The sequence below is a fragment of the Staurois parvus genome, unplaced genomic scaffold (assembly GCF_062004578.1).
Source record: "Staurois parvus isolate SC_StPar_1 unplaced genomic scaffold, SC_StPar_1.0 ptg000230l, whole genome shotgun sequence".
In the NCBI taxonomy this organism is placed as follows: Eukaryota; Metazoa; Chordata; class Amphibia; order Anura; family Ranidae; genus Staurois; species Staurois parvus.
In genome coordinates, this window is record NW_028318026.1 from 3,978,472 (window position 1) to 3,997,712 (window position 19,241).

At 43.4% G+C, this 19,241-nt stretch overlaps 2 protein-coding genes across 3 annotated transcripts in view; both read left to right on the plus strand.

Moving 5' to 3' along the window:
• LOC149460430 (cytochrome P450 2D20-like) overlaps nucleotides 1-4,742 on the plus strand; it is a 33,797-nt gene extending 29,055 nt beyond the window's left edge. For both annotated transcript variants that reach the window (XM_089679697.1, XM_089679695.1), the window contains one exon: nucleotides 1,532-4,742. In XM_089679697.1, the coding sequence (XP_089535823.1) occupies nucleotides 1,532-1,710 (179 nt within the window). In that variant the 3' untranslated portion in view covers nucleotides 1,711-4,742. The remainder of the gene's footprint in view (nucleotides 1-1,531) is intronic.
• Nucleotides 4,743-14,806: 10,064 nt separating this feature from the next.
• The window catches only part of LOC149460431 (cytochrome P450 2D20-like), a 46,965-nt gene continuing 42,530 nt past the window's right edge, over nucleotides 14,807-19,241 (plus strand). Inside the window, exons 1-2 of the mRNA XM_089679701.1 lie at nucleotides 14,807-15,136; nucleotides 18,927-19,089. Coding sequence (XP_089535827.1) covers nucleotides 19,062-19,089 — 28 coding nt within the window. The 5' untranslated portion in view covers nucleotides 14,807-15,136; nucleotides 18,927-19,061. The remainder of the gene's footprint in view (nucleotides 15,137-18,926; nucleotides 19,090-19,241) is intronic.

The following is a 19,241-nucleotide window of genomic DNA, read 5'->3' on the forward strand; positions in this document are numbered from 1 at the left end:
CCTGGCAGGGGGTCTTTATCTGGAATTTGAGGTGTGAATGGTCATTAACATATCTTTTGTTTCCAAGGGTGTGAGAGGTCTGAGGTGTGAATTGGTCATTACAATGTGTGACAAGCTTGGTAGGAACATCCTGTTTTCAGTGTTTTGTCCATCTGAGTACCTTGAAAACACTTTGCATGCATTTTTCATGATGAAAAAGGGCTCTGGACAGCATTGGGAACTGGAAGAATTTTGCATTTGAAATGCTGATAAAATCGACTGCTGAACGCAAGTTTTCTGCACGTAAAAAAAGACTGTAAACTGAAATGTCTGTAAACGACTGTAAACGAAGATGTGAAAACATTAGTGAGAGTTCAGGGGCTGCTGAAAAAAACGGCAAACAGCTCCTAAATGTGAGTTTATAAGCTGCAGTGTACATGAGCCCTAGGAGGTAGAGGGACCAGGAGTGGGTGGAATGTAAAACTAAGATGTGTATGTGTAAGTGGAAAGGAGCAGGATTCAAAGATCACTAAGTGTGTACATTTGTCAGGCAGACATTTTAGAATACTGATGAAGGTAAAGGATACATATGTGACTGGAGAGTGCTAGAGGGGAAAGGGGCAAATGTGATCAAGAAGAGTGTGGAGGTGTCAGAGCACTTGTGGGACAGTGTTGGTGAGGAAGGGAACTTGTGGCTAGGGACCAGAAAAGTGAAGGTGTTGGGGTATTTCTGGGACAGTGCTGGTGAGGAATGGGGTGTGTTGCTAAGGAGCTGGAAAGTGGAGTTGTTGGGATACTTGTGGAACAGTGGGAATGTAACATGTGGCTGGGCAGCTAGATAGCGGAGATGATGAGTATAGCTATTGGAGTAGAAGTGGTGGAGAGTATGAGAGTATCTGAAAATCAGACAGAGAGAAAGGAGAAGAATTGTTTAGCCCTGCACTGGAGGCAGAATTCCTAAGGGACAATACAGAAGTATGACTTATGTATTATATTGTTGAGGAGAAAGGAAGGATATATAGCCAAGAATATTTTTTTAGTTTTAGATGGAGTAGGAAAGGGTTAGAATGTCTGTCAAGCTTTAATTTCTGCCTGTGTCCTTGCTGTGTAGATTCACCCAAATCTATTTCTCCTGGAGATCATTACTGAGACAGAAAGTGAGAGGAATTTTAAAATTGTGTAATTGTCACCAGAACAGGAGATGGGGGTATATCTTACAATGAAACATTTCTTCTGGTAACAATTACTGTCATTTCATGGAGATTTCCTCTCACTTCCTATTATTTTTTTAGGACGGAAATTGGCAGAAAAAATAAATTGACAGGTGTATTATAACTTTTTAACGTTATACAAAACTAAACAAAAAATATTTGGCTATATACTGTATGCACTTTGATCTGAGTTTTATATATTTTGTAGGCTCTCTTCTTTCAACTTGTGTTGTCCTGTGAGCCATTATGAATAAAAAATATTCTAGTTTGAAATACATACTTTAGTAATGATCGCAAAACTCAGGCTTCAGTCCTGAACTTTTCCTCTTTTTGTTTTGTAGGACGTCGCATATGTGTGGGGGAGCAACTGGCAAGAATGGACCTTTTTATCTTCTTTACATCTCTGCTGCAGCGTTTTGAATTTTACATCCCAGATAAACAGCCACCTCCTCGGCAGGATCCCTTATTTATGTTCAACTTTAGCCCGCACCCCTTCCAAATCTACCTTTCAGTACGCTAATGCAGGAAGGGTGATTTTGGTTGCTGGAGAAAAGATGTGTCCCAGACTGGCTGCTGTACCTTATGTCGAACAGTCCAATTCTCCCTTTCTGCTCTGTTGTTGTCTGTGAAACCTGATTGATTGCTACATGCTGAGACAGATCTTAATGATACTTTTACAAGCAAAGTCCACTCTTTTACACTCAGCCTATTGTGTATGTTTTACCTCTCTGTCCATTATTATAATATTTGTACTTTCATTTATCATTCAATCCATAAAGATAAAAAGACAGCAATACACGGCCCTGGGACCATCAGTAGACACGTTTCACATTCCTTTAGTGCTTATTCATTACTGAAAGCTCCATGAACACTCCCTCCTTTTGATCCTACATCAACAGGTGAAATAAATTAACCCATATGAGCCCCCCCACATGAAGTGGAGGGCTTAGCTCGTCAATGACAAACATTTGAACTAATAGGAGTATCTGAAGGAGCAGTGTTCATTTGTTTTTGTGTTAAAGCAATATAACTCAAAATAAACCAATATATAAACACAGTCAACATATACTAATTCGAACACCCTAGAAAAACACAAAAAAAAAACAAACTGTAAACAAACCACCAAAATAATAATAAAGAAGAAAGAAAAAAACTCATCTAAGAAGAAAGAATACGTAATAAGCAAAAAATACCAATAAGACAAAATATATACATATAAATATCATATGAATAAGTAATTAATTTAATTACCAAAATTATGTAGAACACTTTATTCATATATTCATGGTATTTACTGGGATATTACATATGAAATACTACACACCGAAAAGATTGGGTGCCAATAAATACAATAATAATGAGAGGAGAAATAGTTTTACTTACCTGATCCTCTGCTCTCCTGGAAGATGGCAATCCTGCACACTCTGCCAGAGAACTGTTCCTCAGTGTCCTCACGTCCACAGCAGGGCCATGGATCCTGCTCTGGCCTTGATTACATCAGGACCTTGGACCAGTGGAGCATGGGGGTGCAGACATTGCAGGGACCGGTGTAGAGATTGCAGGGATTAGTCTAGCTGTAGAGAGGAGCAGAGGATCGGTTAAGTAAACCTTTTTTTTGTTCCCCTAGAATAAAATGAGCAATCAACCCTCACACTGCGGACAGAGCCCCACTGCTAGAGATAATTTGTTTATTTACCTGGAGTTGGGCTTTAAAGGAAGCCTTTGCACAGAAAAACGCATAGCAGGCATAGTTGGCTTGTTACTTTGTAACTGCTAGTTTTCCAGCTGTCATGTTCACACTCTGGCTTCAGAAACCTACCGCAACCAAACAAATTTGTGCATAAGGGGTTCTGACTTTGTAATTGAATGATTATTTTTGCCCAATGACTCAGAAAGTATTGAGGCCTGTGCTACATATCAGCCAGGTCAGTAGTATTAGGAAAGAGAGAAGTATTATATACTTTATAGAAAGTATTTATATACTATTATAGAAAGAGATCAGCAATTAAGTGTTTCTCTCAGAAAAGATTTTCTATGATGTAAATGAACTTTAATGTTTAACAAATATCTTGTTTCTGTGTACAGTTCGTATTTGGATAATTGCATTGTGTGTTTGTGCTTTTCTATTCATCTCTAATAATCACAGGGCCCTTTTGAAAAATATGATGGTTCACCCATTTATGCCATTATTGACATATGGCTTAAAGTACATTCCTGCTTTCTCACCCTTGGCTCATGTTCATGAGGTGGTGGTGTACAGTGGCAAACCAAACTGCACCCCTATAGAGAGCCTATTTACCCCTAACATAGGGGCTAATGTAACTGAACACTTAGAGGTTGCAGCCAGGCAAAATGAATCAATATTTCCATTATCCACATGCATAAGTTTCCTCTTGCAAAGCAGCTGGGGGTACTGTGCTGACAACCAATGCAACAGGGTGTTTCTTGCACCGACTTCCAATGTAAAGGACCACCTTTTCTACTGACCATCAATGTAAGGGGGAACCTATCCTACTGTTTTAAGTGGATTTTGCATCCCCATAGCACACTTAACAGCATATTCATCCCAGTCCCTGGGATGCTGTCATCCCCACCCATAGCCCACACTTCATATGCCCACCTTCCAGGCATCTCTGTCCAGGATTCACTTTATGGGCAGTCCCCTCGAGACTACACCCACTTTATGGGCAGTCCTGGACCTTCAAAAAGTGGGATCCACCAACTCGTGGTTCAGTAACTTAATTAAGGGTCATGCTGTGACCTTGGGACACATCCCAGGGCACCCAACTTCATCAGGAGAAAGAAAAGAGATGAAGGAGTGTCTTGTCAAATCCAAGACAATTGGCATCACGCACCTAGACCTGTAGGGGAGTGCAAAACCTGTCTGATACAAACCAAAACCCAGGGACACTTGCTGCACTTTCTTTAGCCTCCGAATTGCTGCTCCAGTAACCTGGAAATCTTTTGGAAATAGGGACTTTTTGAAAGCTGCCCACTCTCTTGTGTCAATCTGAAAAGAAGAAAAGTATTACGTTGCCGATGATTGGATTAGCATGCCAGTTTAATCCTGCAAAAAGTGGAAGAGAACATTTTTTTAACTAGCCAGCTACTAAATTAAAAAAGGAAACCTAAGCTGGACTCACGTGATAACATGGCAAAACAAACTGCATTACATTGCGGTACCATATATTTCAAGTAGCACTCCAGCGCACCATGAATGTGTTGAATTGTCTTTTGTGGTGCATTGGCAGAGGATGATTGGACTGCCTTGCCATTTATGTGTCCAATGATGCACATCAACATGCATGCAGTTATGTACCCCATTAGTGTCAATCTGGCCTAACAGGGCTTCAGGTGACCCACAAAACACTGTTTGTCATGTTGGCTGTAAAGAACCCTGATGAATTAAAAATCTAACAGAGATTAAAGGAGAAGTTTGGAGTATATTAAAAACAAACATACATGCTCACCTCAATACTCCAGCATTGGTGTGATGCTTCTGTTTTAATAAAGAAATGATAGAATGGAAAAATATCAGGAAAAAGATCACAACATTGTGTGTTAGTATCTATATATAGTGCAAAATCATGAAAGTATAAATTCTCCAGCAAGAAATGTATGAGGCAGCACATTCATAATTGAACTTATAGATTCTTCTCCTCTTCATACAGATCTGTCAGGAACCAGTTGTAGAGAATGTATATGTATTTTGTGATGATACTGCAAAACAACATGGAAATGGTATTCCACTAGATGATTTGTTCTCTTGATTAACCTCTTCGCACCGGCGCCTCCCGGCCCTTTAAGAGTTTCAGAAGCAGGTAGGTGTGGCGGGTTTTAGGGTCATATGACCACCGTGATTCGCCATCACGGCGGTCACATGATCGGAAAAGGTTCCGATTGAAAGGGTAGATCGGGACCTTTCCATGAGACACGGACATAGTCGCTGGGAGTGCGCAGGGCGCGCACTCCCAGCACATATGTATTTTCTAACTGTACACAAATATGCGGCCGCTTGGCGTCAAGGCCCAGACACCAAGAGGCCACATATTTGCATGCACTTGGCATCAAGGGGTTAAAGTGCACCTATCATATGTCAGTAGCACTATCCCCTCAGGAACCACTTGATAATGCTTGTCCCCAATGGTTGCCCTGACCTTGCAAGCCTCCTGACACTTCTGATTCGTTGGGTTTAAACAATTCAACAGTATAGGGTAATAATACAAGAGACACAATTGTTTAATAACACCTCTATATTAAGCTTGTTTAAAAGAGTAGACCACAGAATGAAGGTTTAGGAGGTACATCCCCAATTATACCATAAAAGGAAAACACTGATAAAATAGAAATAACCAAGTGGCAATGGTTAAGAGATTATATGGTCACAAATGGTACGTTGTAACTATGTAACTGCAACATCAGCAGGAGGGGGAAGGAAAGGCTTGTTGACTAATTAGCTCTCTCTGGGCCACCAGCATTACAATAGATAAAAAAGCAAAGAAATATATATATATATATATATATATATACCGTATTTTTCGCCGTATAAGACGCACCTGACCATAAGACGCATCTAGGTTTTAGAGGCAGAAAACAGGAAAAAAAAATTCTGAACTTATGGACTGCAGACAGAGTACAGGAGATGACCAGAGACTGCGGACAGCACAGGGATGACCAGAGACTGCGGACAGCACAGGGATGACCAGAGACTGCGGACAGCACAGGGATGACCAGAGACTGCGGACAGCACAGGGATGACCAGAGACTGCGGACAGTACAGATGACTGCTGACCTTTGGGGAGGTGGGGAGCGGGTACCTGAATTTGACAGGTACCCGCTCTTACTTCCGCAGAGTTTTTGTTTGATCTTACCTGTTCCTCGATCCAGCCGCGCGCTGTCTTCCCGGCTTCTGTAATGGCGCTCGGCATGACAGCCCAGTGCGCATGAGCGAGAAGCACTTGCGCTTTGTGATTGGTCCAGCGGCTTCTGGGATCTGTCATGTGTCCCAGGTACCGCCTTACCATTCACAAAAAGCACCGCTTCTTGCGCATGCGCACTTGCCACCCAGCTGTCATGCCCAGTGCCCACACTACAGAAGCCGGGAAGACAGCACGCCGCTGGATAGAGGAACAGGTAAGGTCCTGCTGCAGAGCTGAGCGGCCGGCCCGGTATTCTGACACGGCCGCGGTGGAAATACCAGACCGGCCGCTCCATATTCGCCCCATAAGATGCACTGACATTTCCCCCCCAGTTTTGGGGAAGAAAAAGTGCGTCTTATGCGGCGAAAAATACGGTATATAAACTCTGGCATAAATGGGTAAATACACCCTAATTTGAATAACAATAGATTAGATGCGAAGAGGTCCCTTTGACTAGAAATAGCAACTTGAATCCCAGCATGTTTAAAGTTCCTGATGTGATAGTAGCTGTTATCGTCTGCTAGCACTAGTGGGGTCCATATAAAGTAGTGAGTAATGGTAATTCAATGAAGATAACAGATAGGCTGGGGTAAATGTTCAAAGCAAAAATATCTTGGTACTGAGGTGTACAGGTGTCTGCATGCAGTGTCTCTAGAGTGTTGTCAGAAAGAGGTTGGGCATCTGCCTGATCACCAATCCCATGGATAGCACTGCCTCCTAAGAACAAGGCTCTTGGCTGTTCACAGAGAAGTGCCTGTCAGTGTGGCAAGCAGAGATAACTGGCTGAAGACTGGCTAGTGACAGTTCTGATGCAGAGAAACTGATGCGATCCTGGTGTAGCGATCAGTGTCACCACTGTGCTGAACTAGAATGCAGAGTACCGCAGTACCACCAGCAATCTGTCTCTGGAGGAGAATGGAAGAGAATGGCAGTCCATTTCAGGCCAGTTCAGCTCTGAAGAGAGCGAGCCAGTTCCTTGCTGTAGAATTTATCTACTCTCTCAGCAACCTTCTGGTTCCCCAGCTTGTAGTTCAATCAGCACTCAGAAATACAGCATGTATTGCTGTAGGACTACAGGTCCCAGGATCCTCTGCTGTCAGAAGAACTGGATCCACTCTGTTAATAGGAAGTGATGTAGCAGTCCCAGTATTGGGAACTAGGGGGAAAAAAGGATTAATCATAGTCTCATCTGTAAATATCCCTGAATGGCATAATGATATAGTCAGCACCTGGCTACATGCGCAATAAAAGGAAACCTAGTCAGGGATGAGCAAATCATATTTCCCAATGCCCGTGACATGCAGTTCTGGGTGCCAGTCAAGTGGTTTATTTTTACATTTAGCCCTGCTATGGGAAAGCAGCAGGGGTTATGTTTTTTTTGCCCCTTAATGAACATCAGTATAGCATGAACAGATCTTCATGCTACACCCGATTTAGCGGGCTCTCCACTCATCCATGCTGCTGCCCCAGTGCAGGCAGTCCTCCTTCCGGAGACCTCTCACTCCCCTTTCCTTATGAGCACCCAATTGGTGCTTGTCACACTGTAAGGTCTCTCCCCTTGTTAAAAATCACCAGGGACAAGTAGATTGGAACCTCGATTTAGTCCCTTGGACAAGTAGTTTTATTTTATTTCCACATCCCTGCTAGTCCATACTTACTTACATAGGAGACACTCTCTGGTGCCATAACCTACCTAGGTTTCCTGGTATAGGAAAAAGGGTTGTAGAAGTTGTATTTGCAACCTGGTCTCATTATCCCACAAAAAAGCATGAGCAAATGAATGCTGACACTCCTGTGCTGGACGATGAGCTCCACAATGTCAGTAACCCCACATGGAGTACTTTTTGGGAATGCAAGCCTTGCTGCCCTCAGTGGACCAGGGAAATCCAAAGAAGCTGTGTGCAAAGAAACAAATAGAGGGCGCACGGGCCTAGTGCATTACCTTCTAAAATTGAGATTTATTGAATAAAAAGTAATATACTCACAAAAGAATAAAATCACAAGCACATCACAAAAGAGACAGCAAGGACCAATGCGTTTTGAGGCAGAACCTCTTCCTCCTCTGTGGAAAAGGTTCTGCCTCAAAACGCGTCAGATTATAGAGACCTACAGTCCCCCAACAGCCACCATCTAGGGAGATTGGACCATTGTGTCTTTTTTGTGATGTGGCTTTGATTTTATTCTTTTGTGAGTATACTACTGTAACGGAAGCGTAGGCAGAACAGAGCACACGGAGAAGATGGGGAACACACAAACTTTATTGAAGCAACAAATTGACAGACACTCAATAGGGAAATGGCAGGGAGCGTGATGTGTGCGCAAACCAGGGACTATTCCAGGCACGGGGGGGGGGGGATCTTCAGTGACAGGCAGGCAATCTCCCCCCCTCGACTTGGGGCCTCAGCCGAGCTCCCTCCGGGACTGGACAGCGGATTGGAGACTGGGGCAACAGGTGGCAACCTACCACTGGGCAGGGGCCTTGGGCAACAGACGGCAACCTACCACTGGGCAGGGGCCTTGGGCAACAGTCGGCAACCTACCACTGGGCAGGGGTCTTGGGCAACAGACGGCAACCTACCACTGGGCAGGGGCCTCGGGCAACAGACGGCAACCTACCACTGGGCAGGGGCCTCGGGCAACAGACAGCAACCTACCACTGGGCAGGGGCCTCGGACAACAGACGGCAACCTACCACTGGGCAGGGGCCTTGGGAAACAGACGGCAACCTACCACTGGGCAGGGGCCTCGGGCAACAGACGGCAACCTACCACTGGGCAGGAGACTCGGGCAACAGACGGCAATCTACCACTGGGCAGGAGACTCGGGCAACAGACGGCAACCTACCACTGGGCAGGGGTCTCGGGCAACAGACGGCAACCTACCACTGGGCAGGGGTCTCGGGCAACAGACGGCAACCTACCACTGGGCAGGGGCTTCGGGCAACAGGCGGCAACCTACCACTGGGCAGGGGCCTCGGGGACTCAACGGGACTCTAGCTGTGGAGGCTGGCCACAGCACAGCTCCCACCCAGCTTTCTAGGGTCATTGGGTTCACAGGGACTCAACAGGTAGCGATGGCTCAAGCACTCAGGGGCACCACAGGTAGCTATACTCTGGGCATGCCATCAGGACACGGGTGGTCAGTGCACACACAGCGGGGAGTTTCGGAACACGGGTGGTCGGTGCACACATCGGGGACAGTTTAGAACTTGGGTGGTCGGTGCACACAACAGGAACAGTTCAGGACACGGGTGGTCAGTGCGCACAACAGGAACAGTTCAGGACACGGGTGGTCAGTGCGCACAACAGGAACAGTTCAGGACACGGGTGGTCAGTGCACACAGCAGGAACAGTTCAGGACACGGGTGGTCAGTGCACACAGCAGGAACAGTTCAGGACACGGGTGGTCAGTGCACACAGCAGGAACAGTTCAGGACACGGGTGGTTAGTGCGCGCAACAGGAACAGTTCAGGACACGGGTGGTCAGTGCACGCAACAGGAACAGTTCAGGACACTCACAGTAAGCAGCTTGCAGACCCTCAGCGGCAGGCGGCTCCAGACAGGGACGACCAGCGGTCAGCGTTCCAGGGACAACCAGCGATCAGCAGACAGCAGCAGCTCCCAGGGCACTCAGCAGCAGACAGCCTCCAGGGACACGCAGCCATGGATAGTGCGCAGGGTCCCTCAGCCACAGCTCCCAGGGCACTCAGCAGCAGGCAGGGTGCAAGGGTGCTCAGTAGACAGGCTTACAGACTGGCAGGGTCTCAGCTGTGGGGTCTGACCTTTGAGGAGAAGGCTCATGCAGAGCTGTGGAGACTCCCAACCCTGGGGTATTGTAGAGGGCTAGAGTCCTGACCTTTTGGGTTGTCTGCAGAGTGCGCAGGGGGGATGGCTGGGGAGGCTCGGTCCCCCTCACCCGAGCCTCCCAACATCTTTCTGGGAGCAGGATGATTCTACCCACATGTCCAGGAACAAAAAGGGAAGGCTGCTTCCTGTGTGGGTCTCTTGAAGATCATGTGGGACGCGGCTAGGTTGCCTCGGCAACGGCTGGCCCAGCCCTGTCCATGGAAGCCCCACAGACCTTCTAATGTACAAGGAGGAAGGGAGGGGTGGAGGGATATGGCGGGGAATGGGAGAGGCACTGGCAGTCTGTGACAACTACTTTTTATTCAATAAATCTAATTTTTAGATTTAGACTAGGCCCGTGCACCCTCTGTTTGTTTCTTTGCACACATTATCCCACAAAGCCTAACTAGCCATATCCAAACACCCTTGGTATTGGCATCATTTTGAGCAAGCATGTAATTAAACCAGCATCCTCTGGGGCAAGTAATTTGTACAGCTCTCTTGTGATTACAGAAGATGTGCTTTGCGTTTTCTGCTTTCTGATTCACTAAAACAGCAGGAGAACATTGCACACTTCCCATGACTAGAGGTGATGATGACCTGGAGCTAATATTGTTGACCATGGAGCTAATATTGTTGGTCTCCTCCTAAACAAATTCTGGGAACCTATATATGGCCAGGTTCAATATTTTGTATCATTGAACTAGAACAAGCAAAAGTCCAGAAGGCAAGGACCTTTCTAAAAGGATGCAATTTTTCATCCCCTCCCCTCAGCTCACATCACAGGAACAAACCCCTCAGCGATTGGCCAAGGCAGATAAATGTTTAAAACCCAATACACTGTTACTTCTCACATTAACTACTGGAGACAATTCAATAGCAGAAAAACCCAATGAACATAGTAAATATTAACAAAGCTCAGGCTATACTTTAACCGCTTCCCGTCCACCCTATAGAAGTAGTGCTACAGGGAGGCATGGATGCGCAAAACCATGTATATGCATGTGATTTTGCAGTTCCGGGTAGAGGGTGCATGCGCCCATTCACTGCCCTGGTTGTCAATCACTGGGTCCCAGCTGGTGATTTTTCGCCTGCGGCCGGTGATTGCCAAGCATCTCTAACGGGGGAGAACTGTTTGCAAACAATACTGTTCTTTCCCCTGTCAGCTCCTGCACACTGATTTGCATGGCTGTGCATTCAGAGACTATCACAGCGATCAGGTGATCGGGGGCCAGACGTTCCGGATCCCGATCATCAATACAAGACCTGGGACATCGCTATGAGAACCCAGGCTCTGACAACACTATTGACAACTCTACGCTATGCACACCTCTTTTTTTTTCTTCAAACCAATTATTTTTAGGGGCAGCAGTGAGGGTATGTATAAATGACCAGCCTCGAGGTCCATATGTGCTAGGTATGCCACTGCCAATATATATATATATATATATATATATATATATATATATATATAGTGGAAAGTCAACCTGGAGCAGGGTGAAGATGGGGTTAATTGCAGAGGACAGGTACTTCTCCCACTTCCCTGCTTAGTTATCAGCTGATCAGAGAAACGTATCTGACCAGATCAATATCCCAGGTGGTTTTGATTGACTTAATGCTATACTCTGATTAAAAAATGTTCCTTTAATTTTTTTGGAGCAGTTTGTTTAAGACACCCCAGACGTGTTTTTTTTTGTTTTGTTTTTGTTTAACAGTAATTGGGCATTTTTAAAGCCTTATTTAAAACATTATTAAAGCTGAACTGCCAAGAATGATAGTTTTTGCATACCTTTATTGAGTCAGCCTTGAATGTTTTTTTTTTTTTAGTGACTACAAGGCATTCTATGATTGGACAAATTGGAGATCAAGACATCACTGCCCATCCCTTTCCACCTCATCCAGTCAGAGAACATCTTGTATTAATTGAAAAAAAAAAATAAGGCAGCCTTTATCAATCTTTTCACAGAATTAACTCACTGGTTTTGGGGAACCCTGCTAAAAATACTATATCTACAACTGATGATACATTAATGTGATGGTCATTGGCAAGAATTACCCCCTTACAGATCGCTAAAAAGATTAATGGTGTTAGTTGAGAAACCCAGATATACTGTATGGTTTTCTATGAATGGCAGAGATACTGAGCGTGCGACCTACTGGCATCATACTCTGAGGGGAACTGCTCAACAGAACCCATAAGATCTCATCTGTCACTATACATAGCACAGATTACTACAAACATTTACAAAACCCCCAGTGGCATTCCAGATATTGGATATACATAAATCAGGCCATGTGCATATCACCTCTGTCATTATGTTAAAGGCCAGACATTTGTCCTCAAGCACTGGATATGCGGATACATGAGAACAGCCATGACTTATGTCAGCCTGGCAATGCTTTGTACAAGCCTCCCAGCCACAGGTGTTTCTATATAGTTATGATCCCAGCTACAAAAATCTGTTGTATGCCTCTAATCAACTATGTGAATGTACCCCTAATCTACTTTGTATAAAATCAAAGTAGTTGTAAAGTTTGAAGGTTTTTTCCTTTGAATTCTATGCATGAAGGTAAAAAACCTTCTGTGTGCTGCTTCCTCTGCACCCCCCTCCCCCCAATACTTACCAGAGCCTCCTCTCAATCCAGCAATGTGCATGGGAGCCTCAGCTGTTCCAGGTCTCTCTCTCTCCTCATTGGCTGAGACACAATAGCGGGATCCATTGGAACTCAATGCTATCAATCACAACTAGTGGGCCAATGAGGAGAGAGCAGTTGGCAGGGCTGAGCCACGGCTCAATGTGTCCTATGGACGCATAGAGTGGGGCTCGGGAGTGTGCCTGCACCAGTGTCCCCATAGCAAGCGGCTTGCTATTGAGGGCACTGGTCAAGGGGAGAAGCCAGAGGAGCACTGGTGGGGGACCCAAAAAGAGGAGGACCAGGGCTGCTCTGTGCAAAACAACTGCACAGAGCAGGTAAGTATGACATGTTTGTTTTTTATTTTAAAAAATACCTTTAATATCCCCTTAACATCTAAATGTTTGTCCAGTGCCAAAAATAAATGATGTGCCTTTAAGGCCAGTTCACACTACATGTGTTTCACTGTGCTTTTCTCTGCATCCAAAATGCACAGAAAGTAGGTTATATTGTTGTCAGTGTCATATATCACATTAGTGCTTGCAGTCCTGGATGCAGAAAAAAAAGTAGAACAGACCGCATTTTTTTCTGCACAGAACTGTACTGGAACGCGATAAAACGCACTGTAATGCACCAAAATCCTCACAAAAATGGATCTTTATCTGTGGGGCTGCATATATCCTCTACTGTTTGTGCTGAAAATGCACTGTTGTCAGTGACTGCTGTCGGCTTCGTACTAATAACTGGAAAACATGGAATCCTGGTTCCTGATCACTGTGGTAGCCTCTGATTAGCTATAACAGTAATCAGTCAGTCACGGTATCGTCCACTGTACAGCTCACCCCTGTTTTGTTTTCTCCTCTTGCTAGAGGAGAAAGTTGTAAATAAAGCAGAGTGTGGTTAAAAAAAAATGGTTATCAGGGTTTGCGCTAGATCAGAGTTGGAAAAAAACGAAGTATAATTCACCTGCGATATGTACAGTTTTATTAACCAATTTTGTGCCAGAAATACTGTTACAGGGCGGCACGGGTGTGCAAAATCACATGTATATAAGTGATTTTGCAGTTCCAGCCATTCACAGCCTCGGCTGTCAATCACCAGGTCCCGGCCAGTGATTACTCACCGGCACCTGGTGATCGCTGCGTATCTCCAATGGGCTAGAGCCCTGTTTTTAAAAAACACAGATCTCTCCCCTGTCAGCTCCTGCGCACTGCTTTGTATGGGTCTGCATAGCAGAGCCATACAAAGCAGTGTGCTTACAGTAAAGCACACACACAGCCAACATAGTGAAACAGCACACAGTTAACCCTTTAATCACCCCAGATGTTAAACCCATCCTGCCCAGTGTCATTAGTACAGTGTCAGTGCTTTTTATTAGCACTGATCACTGTATTAGTGTCACTGGGGATGTCAGTGACACCAAGTCAGTTTCCCCCAGTGTCAGAATGCCTGCCGCAGTCCTGCTGTAAGTTGCTGATCGCTGCCATTACTAGTAAAAACCAAAAAAAAAAAATCCAGTATCTATACAGCCATTTGTAAACACTATAACTTTCAAATAAACCAATTAATTTACACATATTGGGATTTTTTTTGTTGGCAAAGACATGTAGCAGAATACATTTTGACCTAAATTTATGACGAAATTAGATTTTTTAAATGTTTTTACTGGACATGTTTAATAGCAAAAAGTAAAAAATATTGTTTATTTTTCTCAATATTGTCGGTCTTTTTTGTTTATAGCGCAAAAAATAAATGCACAGGCGATCAAATGCCACCAAAAGAAAGCTCTATTTGTAGGGAAAAAAAGGACATAAATGTTATGTGGTTGCAGTGTTGCATGACCGTGCAATTGCCAGTTAAAGTAATGCAGTGCTGTATCGCAAAAAATGGCCTGCTCAGCAAGGGGAGTAAATCCTCTGGAGGGCAAGTGGTTAAAACATGTCAAAGCTTCAAAACTATGTACAGGGATTAAGATTTGTTTTAACTTAGTCTGAAGGGGGAAAAACTTTAGATGAGTCACTCCAAACTTCTAGGAATTTGAGAGGTCTTGCATAGAGGAACTAGAAAAGGTTTTGTTGTATGCAGTGTTTTATTGTAGCACAACAGCTGCTGGGAACAGGGAAGGGCTTGGAATACAGCCAACAAAGGAGGAAACTTTTTCTCTTTTTTTTTTTTCCCCCTGGCCTGCTGATAAAGTCTGTATAAGTCTGTAGTTCAACATGGGTTGGTATTCATTGCTAGGATTTTAGAAGTACAGATTAGGTCAGATGCAGTCACCATCTGCCTTACATTTTAAGAGATTGTAATTTTTGTATTTAGAAAGTAAAGTCTATCTGGGGAGAGATCACATTTAAATATACAGCTTCTGAGTATGCCGTCTGTGTGGACCACAACACTTCTAGGACTTGCAATCGCTGTCCTTGCTCTGGTGGCTGTTTGGGTAAAGAACAGAAGATGAGCCAACTACCCTCCAGGACCCTTCCCTCTGCCTCTGATTGGAAATATTTTCCATGTGGATTTCAACAACTTTCCAGAAAGTTTATCAAAGGTAAAAAAAAGCTATAATACTATTAACACCATAAGGCCCCATGTACACGGGACACTTCTGAACGATGGAAACTGACTGTTGGGAAACGTAGGTTAAAAAACGTCTGTTTAGCTGCGTTTGCACAGCGCGCTTATGTGCGTTTGCGCTTAGAAGCGTTTTTTAAAGATAAGCACAGGAGAACCTCCCAAATGCCCAGAATGCACTGAAAAGTGGTAAATTATTAACCATTTCAGACTGTTTAAGGGAAATACAGAGAGAAGAAGCAGAGACAGCAGTATGTGTTGACATTAGCTTGGTGTGAGTTGCTCATTAATATTTCTTTTGTTTCCAAGGGTGGTAAGGTGTCTGGTGGAGGAAGTTATTAAGGTCACCTGGCAGGGGGTCTTCCTGAAGAATTTGAGGTGTGAATGGTCATTACAATGTGTGACAAGCTTGGTAGGAACATCCTGTGTTCAGTGTTTTGTCCCTAGGAGTACCTTGAAAACACTTTGCATGCATTTTTCATGATGAAAAAAGGCTCTGGACAGCATCAGGAACTGGAAGAGTTAAAAAACATTTTCAGACGCAAATGCTTATAAATGCAATTTGCCATGTTTAGCTACAATTACAAGCGTTTTGCTGATAAAATCGACTGCTGAGCACAAGTTTCCTGCGTTCAAAAAATGACTGTAAACTCAAATGCCTGTAAACAACTGTAAATGAAGATGTGTACATGGACAAATAGGAGAACATTAGGGTGTGTTCAGGGGCTGCTGAAAAAAACGCTGAACAGTTCCTAAACATGAGTTTATCAGCTGCAGTGTACATGAGCCCTAATGCTAAATAAGACATTGGGTTTTGATTTATGGCTTTAATGTAGAAATGTATTAACCCCCCTTACAGTGGGGATTCCCCCAATGCTTGTTTTTGCCCAGGTTACCATTAAAGAGCAGTTCAACTTACTTCTTGCTCCCGTGGACACTTCCACTTTGTGCACCCACTCTTGATGCTGCTTCTTTTTGGTGCTTCATCTGTTGGTGGCACTCTAACATCACCTTGTGATACATTTGAAAAAGAGGGCTGAGACCCTTGAAACGAGCTATGCTTGCCCCCCCCCTGAAATCACCTAAGGATTCCAACACCCTCCTTGTGCGGCTGTAGACGTCACCAGCTCTTATCTACACCATCTGCTGGCCCATTGGAGCCCCTGCTGATGCCTGTTTGGTGGCCATTTACTGCCTTTGTGTACCTTCAGCAGATCAGATCTGGTGTTTCAACCTGCTGTGTCATTATCCACTGGTGGATTGGTGAATTCTGATATGCAAGTGTGCAGATTTTAATAAAGGTGTTTTTAGCTTAGTATTAGTCCCCATGCACACTGGACGTTTTTACAGCGGCTGTTTTTGGCTTTTGATGTTTTTTCTACAGCCAGTAAACCCCCCAGCATGTTATCCTATGTGTCCATGCACACCTAGACTATAATCAATGTTTTTTGGCTGGAAAAAACCCCCCAGGACTAGTGGGTTTCTAGAGGAGTTATTTAGCTGTAAAAACGCTCTAACCCTGAAAAACACCGCAAACCGCCATTTTTGGATTTTTTTTACATAAAAAACTTTTACTAAAAAAAACGCAAACATGGGAAAACGCCACTAAATGCTAATGCAAAAAAAAAACTGAACAACTCATGTTTTTAAAGGCAAATTTGTCTTTATTATATTTTCGGATCAAATTTAACAGAACAAAACATTAGAAATAATGATAACATATACAAATAAATGAACATACAGATATCACAGATATGGAGATGATCCATATGGGTGGGTGAAAGTGATTCCATACAATGGGAAGATGAAAGGATCAACAGCATATATTACGGAGATATATAAAAACATGGTTTCAAGGGGGGAATCCCCAGGTGAGACTTATGAAACAAAATGAAATAACTCCGTATAACTAAGTGTCTAACCCAAACTAAGAAAAAAGATAAAAAAGTATAAAAAGAAAAGAGAGAAGTTAGTTGTAGAAAAAATAAAGGGCAAGAAGAGAGAGGGTCAGGAGACGGGAACGGCAAAAGCAGGGTCAAAGAGGTCTCCTACCAGGACCTCACCGGAGTGGCCCCGCGGCTGGCAACCAGGAGCGAGCCACGAGTCCCAACTGGAGAGCATTTCAAAATGAACTGGAGTAGCAAGGCTCAACTCCATTAGGGCACGATAGGGGAACACATATCTCGGAGCATCAAAGAGGAGGAGAAATAGAGCCAGATCGACCACAGCAACTTTTTATCATAGGTATCATTGGCAAACGCCAAAAAAACACCCAGTGTGCATGGAGCCTTAACCTCAGCGCTTTGCTTTTTGCTGTTAACTGCCTTATGAGGTGATCCTGCCCAGATCTCACTGGAGCTGCAGAGGTGAACCACGTTCCATCCATCCATCCATTCATCCCTTCATCCACTCCTCTACCATTCATCTACTATTACAGTAATTGCTGCTATATGACAGGCTCTTAGTGTGTTTATCCATGGACTAATTGTTGTTACACAGTAGAGGAGCGCTGGATGTTCTGCGTAATTTTTACATGTTTCATTAATACAGTGTATATTCTTAGCACTGATCACTGTATTAGTGTCACTGGTTCCCACAAAGTGTCAGCTAGTGTAAGACTGTCCACCGCAATATTGCCATCCCACTATAAGTCATTGATCGCTGCTATTACTTGTATTACTTGTATATATTAAAAAAAATTCCAGTGTATATATACCGCTATTTGTAGATGCTATTACTTTTGCACAAACAATATTTGCTTATTGCTTATTGGGATTTTTTTTTACCCAAAATATGTAGCAGAATAAATTTTGGCCTAAAGTCGGTGTTTTTATTTACAGCGCCATAAATAAACCCAGAGGTGATCAAATACCAATAAAAGCTCTATTTGTAGGAAAAAAACGACATACATTTAATTTATGTGCAGTGTTGCATGATCGTGCAATTGTCAGTTAACATAATGCAGTGCCGTATCGCAAAAATGACCTGGTCATGAAGAGGGGTAAATCTTACGGAGGTCAAGTGGTTGAAAAACGGATTGCTGTTCACTGAGCCTGAGAGGGGAAGTTGACACGATGTATCTTTCTATTTTTATTTTTTGTTGAAGTTGCTCTAGCCCTATCTTGTTTCTATTGTTCTGATCTAGTAGGGTGGTGAGCGTTATCTCCCTAAGACAGCAAATCTGTTACTATCAGGACTGCTGGGGAAAAAAGATTAAAAAAATATAGCAACCACATCTATGAGCTGGTAAGCTGCAGTATATAACATTTTTGTTTTTGGGTTTAAATATGGTATAACTATCCCAAATTAACATATTTCTCTCCGTGCTCCCGGGGAACGAGGATGTGAGAGATGGTGGTGGAAATAGTAGGTGTCATGCTTTCCTTACAAATTCTGTATATATTGATGGTATTGTGAAGAAACCACAGAAGAATTGAGTGAGTTGTGAAAGAAGAAAGGATAAAAAACAGAATGATCTGTGAGCTGTGCTACTGTGCATACAGTACAAACAATACATACTATACATTTGTATGCACTGTACAGTAACAATGGAGCTCACCCATTGTTCTGTTTCTCATTCATTTATCTTTCACAAGTTGTAGTAATCTACCTTAGTTTCTTCATAATCTTTGCATGCAGTGCTTGATGTAGATCTAGGTATTCTTCATCTGAAATTGTTCCCTTTTTAATGAAAAGTACACAGAACCTATACGGTTATATATTTTATATATTTATATATTATATATAATATTTTTTTTTTATTTCAGTTGCGGACACAGTATGGAGACATATTCAGCCTCAACATATTCTTTGAAAAGACAGTTGTAATAAATGGATATGATGCCATAAAAGAGGCGTTGGTCACAAAATCAGAAGACACATCAGACAGGCCCTCTATTCCCATGTTTGAACATGTCGGATTGAATAATGGTAATTAATGAGAAACTTGTGTGGGAGCCAACAAGGTTGGCCAGAATCTTTGGGGAGGGATCTGATCTGATTTTTTTAAAAACTCATTTTCAAAGAGCCTTTAATGGGCATTTTTTTTTTTCACAGAGAAAAGGCGCAGGAACCCACCCTCC